This window comes from Podarcis muralis, chromosome 10 (genome assembly GCF_964188315.1).
Source record: "Podarcis muralis chromosome 10, rPodMur119.hap1.1, whole genome shotgun sequence".
Classification (NCBI taxonomy): domain Eukaryota; kingdom Metazoa; phylum Chordata; class Lepidosauria; order Squamata; family Lacertidae; genus Podarcis; species Podarcis muralis.
In genome coordinates this window covers 69809941-69829541 of record NC_135664.1, presented here as the reverse complement: position 1 = coordinate 69829541, position 19601 = coordinate 69809941, and the positions used below count along the sequence as shown (strand labels likewise).

Here is a 19601-nt window from a genome sequence, read left to right as displayed (position 1 = left end):
TGATCCCCACTTTATCTGACCTAAAGCTAATATAGCCCCACAGTTTATCATCCTATTAAGTGACAATTTCAATTAACCAGCTGAGAAGCGAAAAGCCATTTCTCTGGCAGTACATTAGAACCTGTACAGTAATGTAGTTTCTAATTGACAGTCCATTAAAGCAACCACGATCATTTCTAGCTAATGTTTGCATAGTTCTGAAGTTTCTCTTTAAAATAAAGAATTTCGTTAGACAACGAAAGCCCGTTTGCTCATCGCAGCACACCACTCTGCATATGTGGTGTGTGTGTGTGCGCATGTGCGCGTACATTCTTTTACACAACTTCAAGCGAAAGCTGTGTCATTTGAGAGCCACGCTAAACTGAATCTAAGTTGATAAACGGCTGCTTGATAGTCTGCAGTCAGATTAAAGCCTCTCAACGTGTCGCGACTCAGCTGTTCCCTCAAATGGCAGATTTAAAAGAAAGAAAGAAAAAGCTGAACTACACTATGAATATTGCCTTTGTGTCAGAAATGTGCCTTCATGCTTTAAAATGATAAAAAATTGCAATCGATCCTTGCAACTGTTGTGTTCATCTTTATTGATCAGGCACAAGAAAGATAAATCGCTGCCCAAATAAGATTATAGTAAATGTTAGCATCAGAGGGGACTGTTGGTTGATAGAGGACTATTCATCATCTCAAATGGTGACCTGTCCGTATGTGCATTGTCGTCCGTCTGCTTGTCTAATCACATCCCTATTGATTTTATCTGTATCTGAGGAACCTGGATGTGACTGTCATTGGGCGAGCGAGATTGCTAAATGCAATGGGGGTCAGCAGTGTGAAGAGGATTTCATTTTCATTTTCTTAGCAGCCAACAATGATTTATTAAAAAATAAACTACCCCCAAAATCACATGCTTGGAACTTGGGTCCGCAGACAAATGAATTATTAGGTCTGGATCACAGGAGCAAGCTCCGAGTTGAGAGACCACCATGTTCTGTCTAATATTTGTGTGCCCTTTTGACTGTGGTATCTGTTACACAATTTATTATAATTTGCGTAAAAAGTGTGAGGCTCAAAACACAATCTTGCCCTTCTTCTCAGCTTAATGATTTTTCCAATGATTTTTGTAGATCCCCAGCGAATTCAGAGCTGCCTGGTAAAGCAAAAGACACAGGCTCAGATGATTAAATATCTGTCCTCTTACCTTTCCAGATGGAGTAGTTTCTTTCACTCATCAACATAGTAAAGGAGTAAAGGAGCCTTGTTTCCTGTTGCCTGTCTTCTGCTCTTAATGTGGCACAAGTAGAAAGAAAATGTCTTGTGATGTTTTCTTCTTCTGACTTCACATAACCATGGTTTGGATCTGATAGTCAGGAGCGTGTCTGAGGTTAAAAGCTTCTACCTGCTGATTAAAAAACTCTTGGGGATTTTCAGCTTAAGAAAGTTGGTGCCCGAGGGACAGGTTACCCATTTTGCAAGCCATAGAGATGTCTCCAAAAATGATGTCCCCATAAGTAAGCTCTCCCCAAGCCAAATGTCTGATAGTGTTTACCACATGGACTGTGAGTTTCTTTACCTGCATGGCAGCCAGTGCTGTGAGGTAGGGATACTTGCAACGTGATAATGTTTACTGCTAGATTATTACTGTAGCTGGTGGGAAGACCATGTAACCATCTCTGAAGCATATAGGACAGAATTAAACTGGAAGTTCCCACCATTGGTCTAGGTTTAGCCAAGAACTTGCTGGATGAGTTTGAGCAAACTGCTCTCTTTTGTCTTCAGCCCCCAGTCCATAATTGGATCATAGTAATACTGGTCTCCTTTACAGGTTTGTTATCAGGTTTGCTTAATGGAAGTGACGCACTACTACATAAGAGGGGAGGATTATGTTTGCTATGGCTTGGTCCAAGAGGACATTCTTGGTTGACCATGAAGATTGTGGCAGGGCACAGAGAAGAATTGCATATGCAGATCCCAATCAAAAAATTAGCTAGTCTCATTTAAAGAGTGCTGAGAGCAGGGTCCTAGCATGGTGTCCCGTTTATTATGTGTGAAGTGTAGTCTATATAAATATGAAATGCATAAGGCATCTGTGGTGTAATACAGAGGCGCCATTTTAATCACCATGTTGGTACAGGCCAGCTATTGCAACTTGCCTTCTAAACCTTTAATCATCTCATACATGGCCCCTGCATCAAGGCAGGATGAAGGGGCTGTTGATGGGTCAGGTTCTGCATCCACTTTCTATGCCCGGCATTATGGATAAGCAATCCAGCTGTTGTTTCCATTAAACTAGCAACCAGGTTCTAGTCCTCATTACAATTAGCGTCACGGTTTTTAATCTGCCTTGAAGTTTTGCCCTCCTGCTGTTTCCCCAACCACCAGCTAGAGTTTCACATCTGGGTTGGAAAGATGGGTTTGGGGTTGTTTTGTTACAGGGGGTGGCAGATTCTGAGCAGTGAGGCGGTTGTAGATCCTTCATCGGACCACTTTCCCCACTAAAAATTGCCTCCCCCAGCCTCACTTTGCAGACGGCATTTCAAGACACATGTAGAGATAGAATGTGCAGTTCTGCCACTCAGTAATTCTGATTTTGCAAAGCATGTCCCCCTTTCAGAGGCACAAGCAGTTGGGAGGTTCTGCAAAAGCCCTCCCCACCTCTTCCCAGATTTATATATATGTAGGTGACATTTCAGGGTCCAATTATGCATATATTATTTTAACTATAAAACTAAAGCAAAGGTCCACTCTCTCTCTCTTCCCTCTCATAGAATCATAGAGTTGGAATAGACCACAAGGGCCATCGAGTCCAACCCCCTGCCAAGCAGGAAACACCATCAGAGCACTCCTGGCATATGGTTGTCAAGCCTCTGCTTAAAGACCTCCAAAGAAGGAGACCCCACCACACTCCTTGGCAGCAAATTCCACTGTCGAACAGCTCTTACTGTCAGGAAGTTCTTCCTAATGTTTAGGCGGAATCTTCTTTCTTGTAGTTTGGATCCATTGCTCCGTGTCCGCTTCTCTGGAGCAGCAGAAAACAACCTTTCTCCCTCCTCTATATAACATCCTTTTATATATTTGAACATGGCTATCATATCACCCCTTAACCTCCTCTTCTCCAGGCTAAACATGCCCAGCTCCCTTAGCCGTTCCTCATAAGGCATCGTTTCCAGGCCTTTGACCATTTTGGTTGCCCTCATGGTTCTATCAGTTTATCAGAAACGGCAAGCTCTAGCCATGGGCAATAGAGAAAGCAGTAGAAGCTGCTGTGAGCATTTGATCTTGCCATTGGCTGAACTGTTATGATGTCACAAAGCTCAGAGCAAGGCTGGGGAGCAGAGTCAAAATGGAAGACAAGGAGACATGAGCCGTGAATGGCATGGATGTTAAGGGTAGAGGGGAGCCCAGTGACAGAGGGTGTAAGAATCAGAAAATAGATGGAAGTGGGGAGCCTAGGAAACAAGAAGCAGAGGGAAAAGAGGGCCAAGGAAAACAGGTAGGAAGGAACAGAAGGACTGGATAAAAGCAGGTCTGAAGAAGCTGGATGTGGGAATGATTAGGAATAAATTGGTTGTCTACTTTCCAGTCAATGGGCTGAATTCAACTAGTGCAATGAGCCCTCCTAGCGCAACAGGGCTTTCTCGCCTCTCCTTCTGCCCCTTCCTGTGCCCCCCCCTAGCTGTCAACCGTCCCTTATTTGGCGGGAAACTCCCTTATCCCAGCGCCGTGTCCCGCTGCTGTCCCTTATTGATGATGTCCCTTAAATTTCCCGGGTTTCAAAGGAAGCAGCTCGTCTCCCTCCCTGCCTGCCAGCCAGAGAGGAGGGAGGCTCCAACTGTGTTGCTTGGCTGCGTTGCTCACCCAATAAGGAGTCTAAGAACGACTTGAGGGTGGAGCTTGCATGCCTTGGGCCGGTCAAATCGGCCGCGTTGCCTGGGGGCTCGCCTTTGCTCAGCGCTTCCCAGCGGAGAGGGGACGGTGGCTTTCCTTGCTGCATCCCCTTTGCCGGGTTGCTGCGCTGTGGGAACCACCGCTTGAGGCTTCGTTTGGCTGCTGGGCTGGCTGGGCTTTCTGCCCTTGGCTCAGGAGCTGGCTGACTAAAATCCCTTATTTTGGCTGCTGGACCCTTATTTTCGAGGTTGCTGGTCCCTTATTTTCAAATTGTTGACAGCTATGCCCCCCCCCCCAAGATTAGGAGAACACCCGCCCCCCGAACAGCGCACAGGGGCAGGAGAAGGAAGATTGTTCCATCTGGCAAGCAGAAATACTTGCACTGACGGAACAGTCATAATAAGGTGACAACTGAATTCCACCCAGTAAGTTTTTCGCCACTTAGAATAACCACAGCGGCAAATTTAACGAGGTTCTCTTAGTAATTGTTGGACTTGGAGTGAGAGCAGCTGTGGATGTCTCGTTAGGGCCTCATGAATTACTAAACTCCCCCCTCCCCCATGAAAAAAAATGCTTTTTTCATTTGGCATTCACTTCTTTGATTGCTTACGCTTATTTCTCTCACTCTCTCTGTATTTCTAGAGCTCACAGTTCTATAAAGTCACCACGGAGCAGTACCAAAAAGCTGTCGAGGAAGTAGATGCCAGATTCAAGTAAGTCCTCTTTTTTCTTTTCTTTTTATCCTTGTACTATTTTTGAAGGAAGACCATGAATCTGATTTCTTCCCTGCCCCCCCCCCCCCCGGCCTTTTCTGGGAAAGCGAAAATGGAAATGAAGTGAGTTTGCGGGTATTGGCATTGCAGGAAAAGCCTTGTGACCAGGGCTCCAAATCAGCTGAACTGTGTCCTGGTCGCAGCATAGAAACTCAAAGCAGACACATGTCCTTAACTTTTGCATGATGCTTATTGGAAAGAATGGGACGGAATCTTCAAAGAAGGATGCGTCTCCTGGATCAGGCCCACTAAGATGCAGGGGATGACTGCAAGCACTGTTATTACTTTTAAAGCATGCACTTGCCATCATAGGAATCCCAAAGATTACATTAGGTTGCAGACCAATGGGCGGGGGCTCTTCTTTAATTTTATTAATCATATAGTGTTTTCTGTTTTTTAAAGCGCCTTAGATTATATTGCTACCTCTGTGATTAGATTTCAGCCATTTTGGTAAAATCTCTCTCTTCCCCCGCCCCCAACGGCTTGAAAGGTATTTAAATCAGTAATTTAACTTTGCCCTTGTGTTGAAGGTTGGGTTGAATTCTCTTTATTTCTCCGGAGGGCTTAATGAAGATCCAGTAATTGCGGGACCGAAGTGACTCTGACCTTTTGCCCTGGTCTTTCCTTCTTCTGCTGCTAATTCTTGCAGGAAGGCATCATCCATCATATTTCATGGCTTTCATTTCAGAAATGTTAAACCCCCCCCCCTTCCATTTTCCTACTGTTTTCTGATGAATGCTGTCAGTAGAAGACAGAGACCAGTACTCTGTTGTTATCTGGAAGTCTGTTGTTGCTGAAAGGCTCTCTGCCCCCATGACAACATATCATTATAGCTACTTAATAACTTGATAAAGATCATAAAGGAGCCTTATGGCAACTCATGGCTTTAGTCAGCCTTCCCATAGGAAAACATCCAAAGGACGAGATATTTTCTGCCTTTTCAGTATATCCCGGCTGGGGCAGGCAGGAGTTACACTCCAAAGCATCTGAAGGGTGCCAGTTGCATGCAGTTTTTCTAACGCACTATGAATATTGGTAGCTCTGTATCAGAGCTTTCCAAACTGAGTGTCACGACACATTAGTGTGTTGGCTGCAGTGTGTAGGTGCATTGTGCAAATGCTCCCCGTGCTCCTCCCGGGGCTGGAAAGGAGTTAATTTAACCTCCAGTTTGCTAGTAACCCCCCCAACCCCGAATTTCTGTGTCATGAAATGATGCATGTCTAAAACACAATTTAACAAAAGGCAGTTTAAAATATAGTGGTACCTCGGATTGAGAACAGCCCTGTTTACGAACTATTCGGTTTACGAACTCCGCAAAACCGGAAGTAGTGTCCCAGTTTGCGAACTTTACCTTGGTCTAAAAACGCAATCTGAACAGTGGAAGGGCACTGGCAGCAGGAGGCCTCATTAGGGTTTAAGAATGGCTCCGGTTTAAGAACGGACTTCCGGTATGGATAAAGTTCGTAAACCGAGGTACCACTGTAGTAGTTGAATTGAAATACAGGAACCATCCTATAGCAAACTAAGATGGAAAACATTAAAAGCGCCCTGAAATAAGAAGGTCTTCAGCAAACACTCTAAAATTGAGTCATTGCACAGTCCTGTCAATATGGAAGCATATGGAACCTTTCAAGGAGTCTCCTCTATGGTTTTCCCTTTGGACTGCAAAATAAGTCAGGCCCAGAAACTCTCAGACCCAATTTACAGGGATTTCTGAGGAGTCTTTCCTTCTCTTCCCACACCCCATTCAATAGTTGCATGGTATAATGGTCTTGAAAAGCAATCAGTGTGGTAAAATCACAACTTTCCATATACAGTGGAACCTTGGTTCTTGAACAGCTTAGTTGATGAACAAAGTAGTTCCCAAGCGCCAAAAACTTGGAAGTAAGTATTCTGGTTTTTGAACTTTTTCGGAAGCCAAACATCTGACTTGAGTGCAGGAAGATCCTGCGGCCAATTGGAAGCTGCGCCTTGGTTTTCGAATGGTTTTGGGAGTCAGACTCCCGGAACAGATTAATTTAGAGAACCAAGGTTCCACTATACTAAAAAACTTTCTTACAGTCCAGATGTATAGGTGAAAAGTCGCCTTACGGTGACTCAAGACTAAGTCTAATGAAAATCAATAAAAAGAATTGGGGGGGACGGACAAGAGTAAGCCTTCTATACTTTTCATTCTCAAAGTTGCCACATGCATGAGTTTGAGTCCTCAGACATTCAAAAGGGTCATGACAGCACATGATAAGAAGTAGTTCCAGGGCTTATTTTTAACAATGAATTACTTAAAGGTAAAGGTAAAGGACCCCTGACAGTTAAGTCCAGTTGCAGATGACTCTGGGGTTGCAGCGCTCATCTCGCTTTACAGGCTGGCATTTGTCTGCAGATAGTTTTTCCGGTTCATGTGGCCAGCATGATTAAGCCGCTTCAGGCGCAACGAAACACCGAAACCAGAGCAGCGCAAAGAAACATCGTTTACCTTCCCGCCAGATTTATCTACTTGCACTTTGACGTGCTTTCGAACTGCTAGGTTGGCAGGAGCAGGGACCGAGCAACGGGAGTTCACCCCGTCACAGGGATTCGAACCGCTGACCTTCTGATCAGCAAGCCCAAGAGGCTCAGTGGTTCAGACCACAGCACCACCCGCGTCTCCATGAATTACTTAAACAGGCTTATCCCCCCCCCCAACTATTTAAGAAGACTAGGCAAGTTCAAAAAATGGACATTATCGAGACAGAGCTTCTCCGAGATTTGGTGTTTGATATAAAGGACTATCAAGAAAACTGGCAAAGGGGAACTGAGAGAGAATTAAGAGCCTCGGATGTGAGGTCTCCAGGCTGAGAGCAGATAGATTGATGGACATTGGGGATCAAAACTGGGAAAGGGGGGGTTGGAGCTTGGGAATCCAAAGGGTGTACAATTATATTTTGATCTTTTCTTCTCTTTTTTATTTTGTTTTGTTATGAGTACAAAAATGGGGAATTCGTGGAAGGGAATTGGGGTCGACCTTAGAAAAAGATTCTAATGTATAAAGGTAAAATTGGTTATATAAATGAACTAAATATAATAATGAACTAAATACAATAAGGTCAAAAATTGGGGATAAGAACTTGTTGAACCAAATAAGTGGAATTGGAATACAAGAAGGGGAGGTGTGGGGAAGTCTTGGAAATATGTCATTGAAAATAAGGCTTAAACTGTGAATGTTTTCTTTTTTTCTTTTCTTTTTCTTTTTTCTGGATTTTTTGAAAATTTTAATAAATATGTTATTAAAAAAAAAAAGACTAGGCAAGTTCATGGGGGTCTGGTCACCCCAAATTTCTAGCCATGACAACTATAGGCTGGGCACGGGCGCTTTGATCTTATCCCGCAAGACCATTCTTCACTTTCTCTTTTAGTTTAAGGTTTTCCTTACTTAAGAGCTTGAAACGACTAGAAATTAAGACAGCCCAGGAAGAACAATGGATTGCTTTATTTTCCCAAGCTAAACGTTCCCAGTGCAAAATGTTTTATGTATAACCTGACACAAAGCACTTCTGGCAAACTTATGGAAATAGGCATGCCTTTTCATACAAATAATATCGACAAATAATACCTGCAAGCTTTAGACGTGCAATTAAGGTACAGCACTCAGGAGTTATCTGTTTGCCTTTATAGAGAAAAAGGATAGAAAACACAGAGGTATATTTCATTGGAAGACAGGGTGTGTCAGTCCTTCCCATTCTGTGAAGAGGAAGCTCACATTTTTCTCGTAGTTGTTCAGCCACAGGACCTTCTTTCTCCTCTCCCGCTTTCATGATTTCAACTTCCAGGGCAGAAGTGACAATAGGAAGGAAGACTGGCAGAGATGACTGGCAGAATTCGAGACCGGGGGAAAGAGGCGGTGGATGAAGATTGGAACAAATTTAAAGTTTATCTTAAAAACTGTTGTAATTTGGAAAATTAGGGGCTCAGAGTTATAAGAGATAAAGAACTACAGTTGTATTAATAACTAACAGAAGTTAAATGTATGAAATATAATTAAGTTTATTATCAGAGGGTTGCTGAAAAATCTTGAAACAAGAATGCAGAAAAGGGGTGGTATGGGGAAGTCGATTTTGTGTTTGTTTATGTTTATGTTTTTGCTTTGTTTTTTCTTTACTTATGGAAAACTAATAAAAATTTATTATAAAAAAAAAAAAGACAATAGGAAGGAAGTGGGCGAGATGTCTCTTATGCAGAGATACCAGCATATTCTCTGGAACCTGAAAATATTAAAGCTCGCTTTAAATGTATACATAGCTTAACTTATTGAGTACAAGCTTATTATTCACTAGAACAGTTCTTCCCAAACCTGGGTCTCTAGCTGTTTTTGGACTACAGTTCCCATCATCCCTGACCACACCCGTTCTCCCTAGGGATGATGGGAGTTGTAGTCCAAAAACAACTGCAGGCCAAAGTTTGGGAAACAGTGGGCTAGATGCTCACTTCTTGTCTGTGTGGGCACAGAAGCAATTGACATGTAGTGTTTGATACGACCATAATTCACAGTTTTGGGTTAATTTATGAGTAAAATTTATAACTAGTATAATAAAACATGATATTTAAAACATTACTGGGCATATTATTTTACTGTTAATTCAAGACCCAATATTGTGTATGATTTTCTTACAGCCCATTAACATCTTTCTATTTCCCTTTTTCAGCCCGTGGAACTATTAGGAGGGGTGGGGAAAGATGTCTTCCTGTCTGCCTTGATACATAAATGCATATTAAAAAAATAGTCACAGTGTTATTTTCATGCTCCCAAGAGTTTAATTTAAACAGATGTTCTTTTAACTGTCTTCTGGAGTATAGCTTGATAAGTAAATTATGAAAGATTCAGTAGAAAACTAAACATCGATGCTCTTCTGATGCCTCGTGTTCAGTTTAATTGAACGTGAGGATTGAGGACAGATTTTTCCAGCTAAAAGTGCTTTAAAGAGCTTGTTTAATTGTCTGTAAAAGGAGAATTAAATAAGGTTGAACTGCTAAATTTATAATTCTGTTAAATGCATAAACCAATGTGCTGCATGTCAGTGTGACTTCAAGTTGGGAGTGTGAGATTAATAGAGCTAATTGTGGTATTGTTGCAAAGCAGCTCCACTTCAGAATGGCAAACATGCCTAGAATTTTCAGCAAGTTTTCCACTGAAATATTCACTTTCTGCTTCGTTTTCGAAGAGAAAGTTTCACACACTAATTTGGATAGTAGTTGTGCTGCAGAAGGTAGGCTGCCAGTATTAATTCCTATTGGCATAGAGAGGCTAAATGTTGTTGTTGTTGTTGTTGTTGTTGATGTTGTTATACTACCCTGCCCATCTGCCACTCTGGGCAGCTCACAACAGAATGTTAAAAACACAATAAAACATCAAACATTAAAATTTTCCCTAAACAGGGCTGCCTTCAGGTGTCTTCTAAAAGTCAGATAGTTGTTTATTTCCTTGACATCTGATGGGAGGGCGTTCCACAGGGCGGGCGCCACTACCGAGAAGGCCCTCTGCCTGGTAATCAAGAATGGACACAGGGCTTGTGCTGGAGTGTATGGGGTGTTAGGGGGGTGGGACCGCTGATGGGGAACATCTTGTAGCTTGTCTGGGGTAGCTTGTCCACCTTTGGTCCCCACCCTGCTCTCAGCTCTCACCTGTGGCTCCTTGAAGCTGTTAGCATGAGACAGTGGGCACAGCTCAGGAAATGGCCTCCAGGTATAATAAAAACCCATACGATATGTATGGCCACCGCTGCGGTTTACCTCCCTTTAAGACATAACATTTGCAATGATCAGGTTCTAACTGGTCAGGTTGAGCTAGTTCCTGCACTGCTCAGATGATTGTCATCCCTTACGATGACTGTAGTCAATTAAAAGGTATTTTTCATAATCAGTGGTGATCAGTACAGGCAAGTGGGCACAAAATGCAAGAAGAGCCCTGCTGGGTCCGATGGAAGGCCTATCTTGTCCCACAGTGGCCAACCAGATGCATTTGGGGGAAGCCTGTGAGCAGCCCATGAAGGCGATGTTGCTGCCCACCAGCTGATGTTCACAGGCAAGGTGCCTCTCATCCTGCAGGTTGCATATCGCCATTTAGACTAGTAGCCATCAATAGTTGTTGTTTAGTCGTTTAGTCGTGTCCGACTCTTTGTGACCCCGTGGACCAGAGCATGCCAGGCACTCCTGTCTTCCACTGCCTCCCGCAGTTTGGTCAAACTCATGCTGGTAGCTTCGAGAACATTGTCCCACCATCTCGTCCTCTGTCGTCCCCTTCTCCTTGTGCCCTCCATCTTTCCCAACATCAGGGTCTTTTCCAGGGAGTCTTCTCTTCTCATGAGGTGGCCAAAGTCTTGGAGCCTCAGCTTCAGGATCTGTCCTTCCAGTGAGCACTCAGGGCTGATTTCCTTCAGAATGGATTGGTTTGATCTTCTTGCAGTCCATGGGACTCTCAAGAGTCTCCTCCAGCACCATAATTCAAAAGCATCAATTGTTCGGCGATCAGCCTTCTTTATGGTCCAGCTCTCACTTCCATACATCACTACTGGGAAAACCAGAGCTTTAACTATACAGACCTTTGTCAGCAAGGTGATGTCTCTGCTTTTTAGCAATCGGTAACCTGGAGATTTCCCCAGAATGGATGGTTCTTAATTCAGGGTATGATAGGCTTTCTTTTAATTTATTTTTATACTTTCTGCATAGTTTTCCGCTCTGCCTTCTTTGAAGGCAGTCTTTGTGATTATTTTCTGTCTTGACACAAAAGTACTTCCAATAGTGAAATGAACAAGCAACTCATCTCTTCCCTTGAGCTTCCCTTCCCTTCCTGTTTTACTTTTAGTCCTTTTGAATTACATGAGATGTGGTTTGAGTAGTCTTAATGGATAATTTGCCAAGTTTAAGAGGAATGGAGGGCACACTGCATAACCTACCTAGAATTTATTGGAAAGCTGGCAGGCTCACTGTACATTGTCTGCGGTACTTACCTTGATGCCTGCTCATTGCCTGTTCCAGTGCTGCATTAATTTGCTTTAATATTCCAAAACATACCTGATGATTTAAAAAAAAAAATCTTTGTGGGGCTCAAATTGCATTGATCAGATCCTAAATTGTCAAATGGTTTATCTCCCTTTAAGACACTAATTCGCATTGATCGAATTCTAAATGATCAGGTTGAGCCAGTTCCTGCAGTACACAAATGATATTAAAACAACATTACCAGGCCCTGCTGCTTTTTCCTAATGCAGGCGTTATGTTATTCACAGTTGCATTATAACCAGAATGATTATGTTACAAAGATGTCTTGTTCATAATGAAAAGTTTACATAAGGAAGAAGAAGGTGGGGGAGAGGAAAGTGCAGTATTACAGGAAAAGCTTGGCTTTGGGCAAAAGGCTTTGGGCTTTTACTGAGTAATTGCATTTTGCATTTCTCTTGGATTCCTTTCTTACACTTCAATTTCGAGGGCTGAAGGCAGGAAACTTGGCATCTCTGGGGATGACATCTTATTTTCCCATGACCATCAGGGCCAAGTAACATTCTGATCATTCAGTTAGGGGTTCAGAATGGGGAATAACCAAGCCTCTACCCTGCAAGAGAATATATGTAAAGGGTAAAGGGACCCCTGACCATTAGGTCCAGTGGCCGACTCTGGGGTTGCGGCGCTCATCTCGCTTTATTGGCCGAGGGAGCCGGCATACAGCTTCCGGGTCATGTGGCCAGCATGACTAAGCCGCTTCTGGCAAACCAGAGCAGCGCACAGAAATGCTGTTTACCTTCCCACCGGAGCAGGACCAATTTATCTACTTCCACTTTGATGTGCTTTCGAACTGCTAGGTTGGCAGGAGCAGGGACTGAGCTTACACTGTTGCGGGGATTCGAACCACCGACCTTCTGATTGGCAAGTCCTAGGCTCTGTGGTTTAACCCACAGCGCCCCCTGTGTCCCTTAGAATATATGTAGAGTTATCTTAACTGCAAGAGAAGAGTTATCCTGCTTTGTCTGGTTGACTTTTGGCAGGCAGCTTAAGCCTGGTTTGATATTCTGGTGGACCCACTTGATTGTCTTGTCATTGACTGCACAACGTCTTGGAGTCTGAGATAGTTCTTTCCCCACACACCTCAATGTGCAGTGAGATCAGGAATGGGCCTCAAGCTCTTGCACTTATTTCCCCAAGACATAGAATTGTGGTGGCCAATTGTGGTGGCAACTGTGCAACAATATAAGATGCTTTGTAGTATATTCATCCTGCTTTGCCTTAATATGGTTTAGCTTCTGGCTTGCTGGCCAGTTGACCCATGCAGATGTGAAGGCCTGTCTGCATGTCACAAGTGGCCCCTCGGGTCATTGTTTTTGCTCTTATTTTAAAGATTTTGTCAGGGAACTGGCATCGGAACAGGGGCGGGAAACGGAGCCGTCGTGTTACAGGGAGCCTCCGAAAATCTTGCCAAGCAGTTCTTCTTCCGGTGATGAGGAAGAAGTACTTCTTTTACTTCTTCCTCCAGTGGGGAAGAAGTAAAAGGACCTGGGAATGCTGTGGTGAGCCTCAGCACCGCTCCTGGCCAAGCCGGCCAGGAGGGAAGCACTCCCCTTCCGTCGCTCACACTGCGCAGAGGTCTAAAGCGCAAAGAGGGAAGGAAAAGGCTGGGAGTAACGAGACTTTTATGTTGGGGGAGGTCCCGGAAACAACCACTCCCGGATTCTGCTAGCAATTGAGGCAGACATGAACTTGTGGCTCTGCACTGTAAATAGTTTGCACCCAAATAAAACCTGTAAAAGACAGGTCGGAGTCCTGCCTGGTTACTCATGAGCAACCACCATTGCCATCTGACAGATTTGTACCCTGCCCTTGATTAAATGTCTTCAAGGCAGTTTGCAACACATTACAACAATGCAAAGTACTCCCCGGAGACTCTGGCTGGCATCAGAGTCCAGAGTAATGTTCCCATTGCTTCTGCAGTCCCAGAGTAGAGTGGTTTTTTTCTGCTAGGGAGGTGAGAACAAGCCCTGGCAGATGTCCTTTCTCTGGCCAATGGCTGAGGCTGGGCTGCTCTCCAGGTTGCAAACTCCCAGTTTGTCTGGCTGGTAGCAGAGCTTAGAGTATCTTTCTCCTCATGTCTGGAGGTGTGCCACTAACACAACATTTGCAGCACCCACACCACAGATTTGGCCACGTGTATGAATTACATACATAGAAAGTAAAAAATTGTACTGGGAGACCAACAGTGGTCTAGGATCGCTGGTCTTCAACAAGTGGGTCGTAGCAGAGATGTTACCACCATTTTCTCTTTTGTTGTTTTGTTTTCTGTGCGATACGTTGCCAGAGGAGTCAGAAGTGGCATAGTTCAGACATAGGTTCACCACCTCACCTTGTTCTTTGTGACAACTAAGCCAGACAGATAAAAGATAGCATGCCAAAAATAAATGAAACGAATTAAAGCAGATCAGTTGTTGAAAGCTAACCCAGCAATTGTTACATCTGATTCCTGTATCTAGAAAGTTAAGACCATTGATTTATTTTACCCACATCTTCTCTCACATCAGCTTCAGTTCCTCATTTATGATCTGGGAAGAATTCGTGTTTGTTTAGCCTGGTGATTGTGAGGATAAAGGAAACCAGGTCTTGAGAGCACTTTGCATTTTCGAAACATGGTGCAAATAGGAAGGAAGAATAGTGCACTTGGAAGAAGGGCGAACCCTAGGAACAGCAAACCATACCCTGTAGTGAATTAAGCCATTCTTTAGGCACTTGCCGGGAACTACTCAGAAAGCTAATAGCCCAGCTGAGATGAAGGCATGACTTTGATGTGGTTCTTGTGTTAAGGTACAATGTGTATTAGAATGGTGCTAATGGAAAACATGATCAAAACCAGAAAAATAAAAGTGGAAGTTGCTCTTATTTTAAATCTTCTTACTTGTGCCTTTCTGCAAACTGAAGGCAGCTTACAACAACCTTATTACCAACTAGTTTAAAACTTCCGCAGACATATTCATGGCCTTAGGCAGCTCAGGGAGAAGATGTGGGTTAGTGGAATTCCTAAAGAAGGCAGCCTTGCATACCTGTCTTCATGGGTCTAGCACTATCTGCTGCTTGATGCTTTGCTTTGCGAGGGTAGTCTCTTCAGTTGGTTCCCAGATCATTGTCTTAAATATTGTAGCTTCCTTTGCAGGTTGAGGAGGAGTTGCCTAGATTTTACAGAGGCTCTGCTCCAAGTCTTAAACCTTTGAACAGTGATCGCTTTATAACTGACAGCTTTAGTTTTCCCTACAGCAACACAGACGTTTTCCTTTCTTCCTTTGATCAATACAATCCATTAGGAATGTAGAGTATCCAACACTGCTATATGAAATATTAATTAAGCACATTTTAGCTAGATAAATGTGTACTCTGCATCCAGTGAAAGCAGGAGGTGCTGAAGGAGTGTGTGTATTTCCATTTTACCAAATCACAGTTCTATAAATACATGATCATACGTTTGCATGATAATGATGTGCACTCTTTCCATGTGCCATGTTGTTGTGGCCCAGCATCTGCAAGAGGCCTTCTGGATCATACCAAGGGGTGCATCTAAATCAGGGTTTCCCAAACTTGGGTCTCTAGCTGTTTTGGGGCTACAGTTCCCATCACTCCTGACCACTGGTCTTCCAGGCTAGGGATGATGGGAGTTGTAGTCCAAAAATGGTTAGAGACACAAGTTTGGGGAAACCCTGATCTAAATGAACAGCTTGTTTCCAAAGGTGACCAGTTCACTGGGTCCAGGAAGCCAGCCAGCCAGCAGCCCTTTCGCTTTGGTTCGCCCCCAAGAGCTGACATTCAAAGGCATGCTGAAGATGGAGAGTCCATATGGCTCTCGTGGCAAGAAGAAGAAGAAGAAGAAGAAGAAGCAGAAGAAGAAGAAGAAGAAGAAGAGTTTGGATTTGATATCCCGCTTTATCACTACCCGTAGGAATCTCAAAGCAGCTAACAATCTCCTTTCCCTTCCTCCCCCACAACAAACACTCTGTGAGGTGAGTGGGGCTGAGAGACTTCAGAGAAGTGTGACTGGCCCAAGGTCACCCAGCAGCTGCATGTGGAGGAGCGGGGAAGCGAACCCGGTTCACCAGATTACGAGTCTACCACTCTTAACCACTACACCACACTGGCTCTCGTACTTATTGGTTGACATTCTCCATGAATTTGTCCAAACTCCTTTGAATGGCATTGCAGCCACATCTTGTGATGGTGAATTCCATAAATCTACGTATGTGCTGTGGGAAAAAGTATTTGCTTTTTGTCTGCCTTGAATCTCCTGCCCATCAACTTCACAGGTATATTCTAGCATAATGGGAAAGGGAGTGAAATCCTCTTCCTCGCCACTTTCTGCAAATCATGCGTACTTTTATATAGACTTCTGAAATAAAAGTTTCATCAGGCAATTTGTGAGCATGTCCTTTGTGACAATTTGTGAGCATGTGTTAGATTGTGGAGCCTGGTTAGAGCACCCTTTCTTATCCCAGTAAAACTACTTTAAAGGGATCATAATAGCTATAGCAGCGCAATTCCCTTGTGCCTGAGGGTACCTTTATTCCAGGTGGGAGTCTATGCCAACATAGTTATACAGGAACAAAGAGGGAGAGCAGCTGTATATGCAGCCAAGCTGACAAGCCCTAAGATATGTGTTCATTAGGAAGGTCAAGACTGCTGTCAGCCAATTAAGGACTCCCCCCCTTTTTATAACAATATTTTATTCTTTTTTTCCATATAGAAAATTACATTTGTTACTCAACAATTATATTCCAGTTCAACAAAAGTAGTGGCTTCCTTCTCACCCAACATGGATGTTTGTAACCCAAATTACATACAATTGTGTTTTAAGGTTCCGTCATATCTAATTTCATCCTCTCTACCATGTTGCTTAATATATTCTGCTGTTTTTTTTTACAATTCAAACCATGCTGTGGTCTTCACATATGGGAAATGACTTTTTATATAGACTAGAAAAGGTTCCCAGTCTTCTTTAAAGGCTTCTGAATGAGCTATATAATACTTGTGTTGGTCACATTCACAGCTGAACACTTGAAGCATCTTCCTAATATATATTTTTAAGGAAACAAATGTACACTGGTGCCCCGCAATACAAATGCCTCGCAAGACGGAAAACCTGCTAGACGAAAGAGTTTTCTGTTTTGGAGGTGCTTCGCAAAACGAATTTCCTATGGGCTTGCTTTGCAAGACGAAAATGTCTTGCGAGTTCCTGCAGCTTTTTTTTCCTTCCCCCCCTTCCCCCAAGCCGCTAAGCCACTTAACAGCTGATCCGCTAAGCCGCTTAACAGCTGATCGCTAAACCGCTTATCAGCTGATCCGCTAAGCTGCTTAACAGCTGATCGCTAAGCCGCTTAACAGCTGATCCGCTAAGCCGCTAAGCTGCTTAACAGCTGATCGCTAAGCCGCTTAACAGCTGATCCGCTAAGCCGCTAATAGCGCTAATCCGCTAAGCCGCTAATGGGCTTGCTTCGCAAGACGAAAAAACCGCAAGACGAAGAGACTTGCGGAACGGATTCTTTTCGTCTTGCGAGGCACCACTGTATGAGCTTGGTCTCTGATAGCTTTAAGATAAAAAGAAAAGCACCCAGTCCGATGTCCATTCTTGATAACTGGGACTTGCCCCATCACACAGTAAAAATGAGTGGACTTGGCGGTCCATGTGGAAAAATTCCAGCGGCTTCCCATGCATGCTCACAAGGATAGATGGCGTAATTTTCAATAGACATTTTATGAAATCAAGTGAGTGAGTGAAACTCTCTCTTCTCCCTCTCTCTTTCTCTTTACACATCAGTGCCCAACAGTTAAATTGGCACGTTTCTTATTTTTGTGTATCCGTAATCAACCAAGTCCTCTGAAAATTGATAGATGTGCTCATTAAGGGCAGTTCTTGCTGCCGGCTGCAGTTTCACAAGCCTCCACCTCCAATGGGAAGGAGCGCTTCACGCTCAGCGCTGGCAAGTGATACTCCGCCGTGATACATCTGGCTTCCAGCCCCCTTTCAGAGATTCTAAAGCCTCTTGTTTTCATGTATTGAACATGCTTTGTTGGGAATTTACATGAGTACAAGTCACCCATTTCCCAATTACAGTATGGAAACAAGGTGGGAGGCTAAAAGCTGCAATCTATCTCGTGTGCCTTCTCCTCCTGTATGGATGAGTTTTGCAAGCGCTCTCCTCCCCGCCCACTCCCATTTTGCAGTGAGAGCCATTTTGCAGATTTTTGAACATCTGTGTTCATTTAAACATATCCCAGTGACTTCACCGGCTTGCATGAAAAGGAATGTACGTCTGCACGGCTGATTATATGGGTGCTTTTTGTTTCGTGTAAAGTAGCGGGCCACCTGTTTCTGGTTATAGGAAGAAGGATCGCGTTTCTGGTTCTAGGGAGAAGGATAGGCTGTCGGTTACCTTTTTACATGTTAAAACGTGGAATGGCTTATGCTCTTTCCGTACCTCCTGCCCTTCTCACACCTGTTAAGCTGCCAGTATTCTGAATGGGGGTAATGGTGGAGGGCAGATGGAGTTGCAACTCAAATATCCGTAAATTGTGTGTCGCGTTGGTGCCTGGGCAAAGCTGCAGGAGGGACGAGGTCAGCGCCACCAACCTCTCTTATCCCTGCAGAGCTCTTGAACAAGATGAAGTGATCAAAGCAGGACGCCAGGACATCGTCACAGCCTCATTACTTTGCAAGCTGCATGCACAGATGCTGCCATAGCTGCATCTTGGGCATGGTCTGATTTACATTCCTAACACCTCCATTACAGCTCATTTGCTGCTGATGCTGCTTGTAATTAACCGGCTCCTTTCTCCTTCTTGAAGTTGTGCTGATCTGAAAGCTCAGCAGAGAGAATAGTCAGCAGGTGACTGTGCCAGCTTCTTCAGGTGTCCTGGGCACGGTTCAAGGGGAGGACTCCAAACCTGTTGTTGTTGTTTAGTCATTTAGTCGTGTCCGACTCTTCGTGACCCCATGGACCAGAGCACGCCAGGCACCTCTGTCCTCCACTACCTCCCGCAGTTTGGTCAAACTCTTGCTGGTAACCTCGAAAACACTATCCAACCATCTCGTCCTCTGTCGCCCCCTTCTCCTTGTGCCCTCCATCTTTCCCAGCATCAGTGTCTTCTCCAGGGAGTCTTCTCTTCTCATGAGGTGGCCAAAGTACTGGAGCCTCAGCTTCACGATCTGTCCTTCCAGTGAGCACTCAGGGCTGATTTCCTTAAGAGTGGATGCGTTTGATCTTCTTGCAGTCCATGGGACTCTCAAGAGTCTTCTCCAGCACCAGAATTCAAAAGCATCAATTCTTCGGCGATCAGCCTTCTTTATGGTCCAGCTCTCACTTCCGTACATCACTACTGGGAAAACCATGGCTTTAACTATACAAACCTTTGTTGGCAAGGTGACGTCTCTACTCCAAACCTGTAGAGCCATAAATGGCTTGAGTCATAACTTCAAGATGGTCGGTGTGGTGTAGTGGTTAGGAGCGGTAGTCTCGTAATCTGGGGAACTGGGTTCGCTTCCCCGCTCTTCCACATGCAGCTGCTGGGTGACCTTGGGCTAGTCACACTTCTCTGAGGTCTCTCAGCCCCACTCACCTCACAGAGTGTTTGTTGTGGGGGAGGAAGGGAAAGGAGAATGTTAGCCGCTTTGAGACTCCTTCGGGTAGTGATAAAGCTGGATATCAAATCCAAACTCCTCCTCCTCCTCCTCCTCCTCCTCCTCCTCCTCCTCCTCTTCTTCTTCTTCTTCTTCTTCTTCTTCTTCTTCTTCTTCTTCTTCTTCTTCTTCTTCCTCCTCCTCCTCCTCCTCCTCCCTTTGTCTCTCTCGTTCCACTGCTTAGCTTGTTCTGTTTGGCTAGCTTGGTTTATTTATTTACTAATTACGTTCATATACTTCCTTTCTCCCAAAGCAATCAAGGTAGTTTACATTTAAAATAA

At 44.1% G+C, this 19601-nt stretch overlaps 1 protein-coding gene across 1 annotated transcript in view; it reads left to right on the top strand.

Annotated features, from left to right (window-relative positions):
• The window catches only part of CHCHD3 (coiled-coil-helix-coiled-coil-helix domain containing 3), a 218376-nt gene that overhangs the window by 166623 nt on the left and 32152 nt on the right, over nucleotides 1–19601 (top strand). Inside the window, exon 6 of the mRNA XM_028745324.2 lies at nucleotides 4522–4592. Within this exon, the coding sequence (XP_028601157.2) occupies nucleotides 4522–4592 (71 nt within the window). The remainder of the gene's footprint in view (nucleotides 1–4521; nucleotides 4593–19601) is intronic.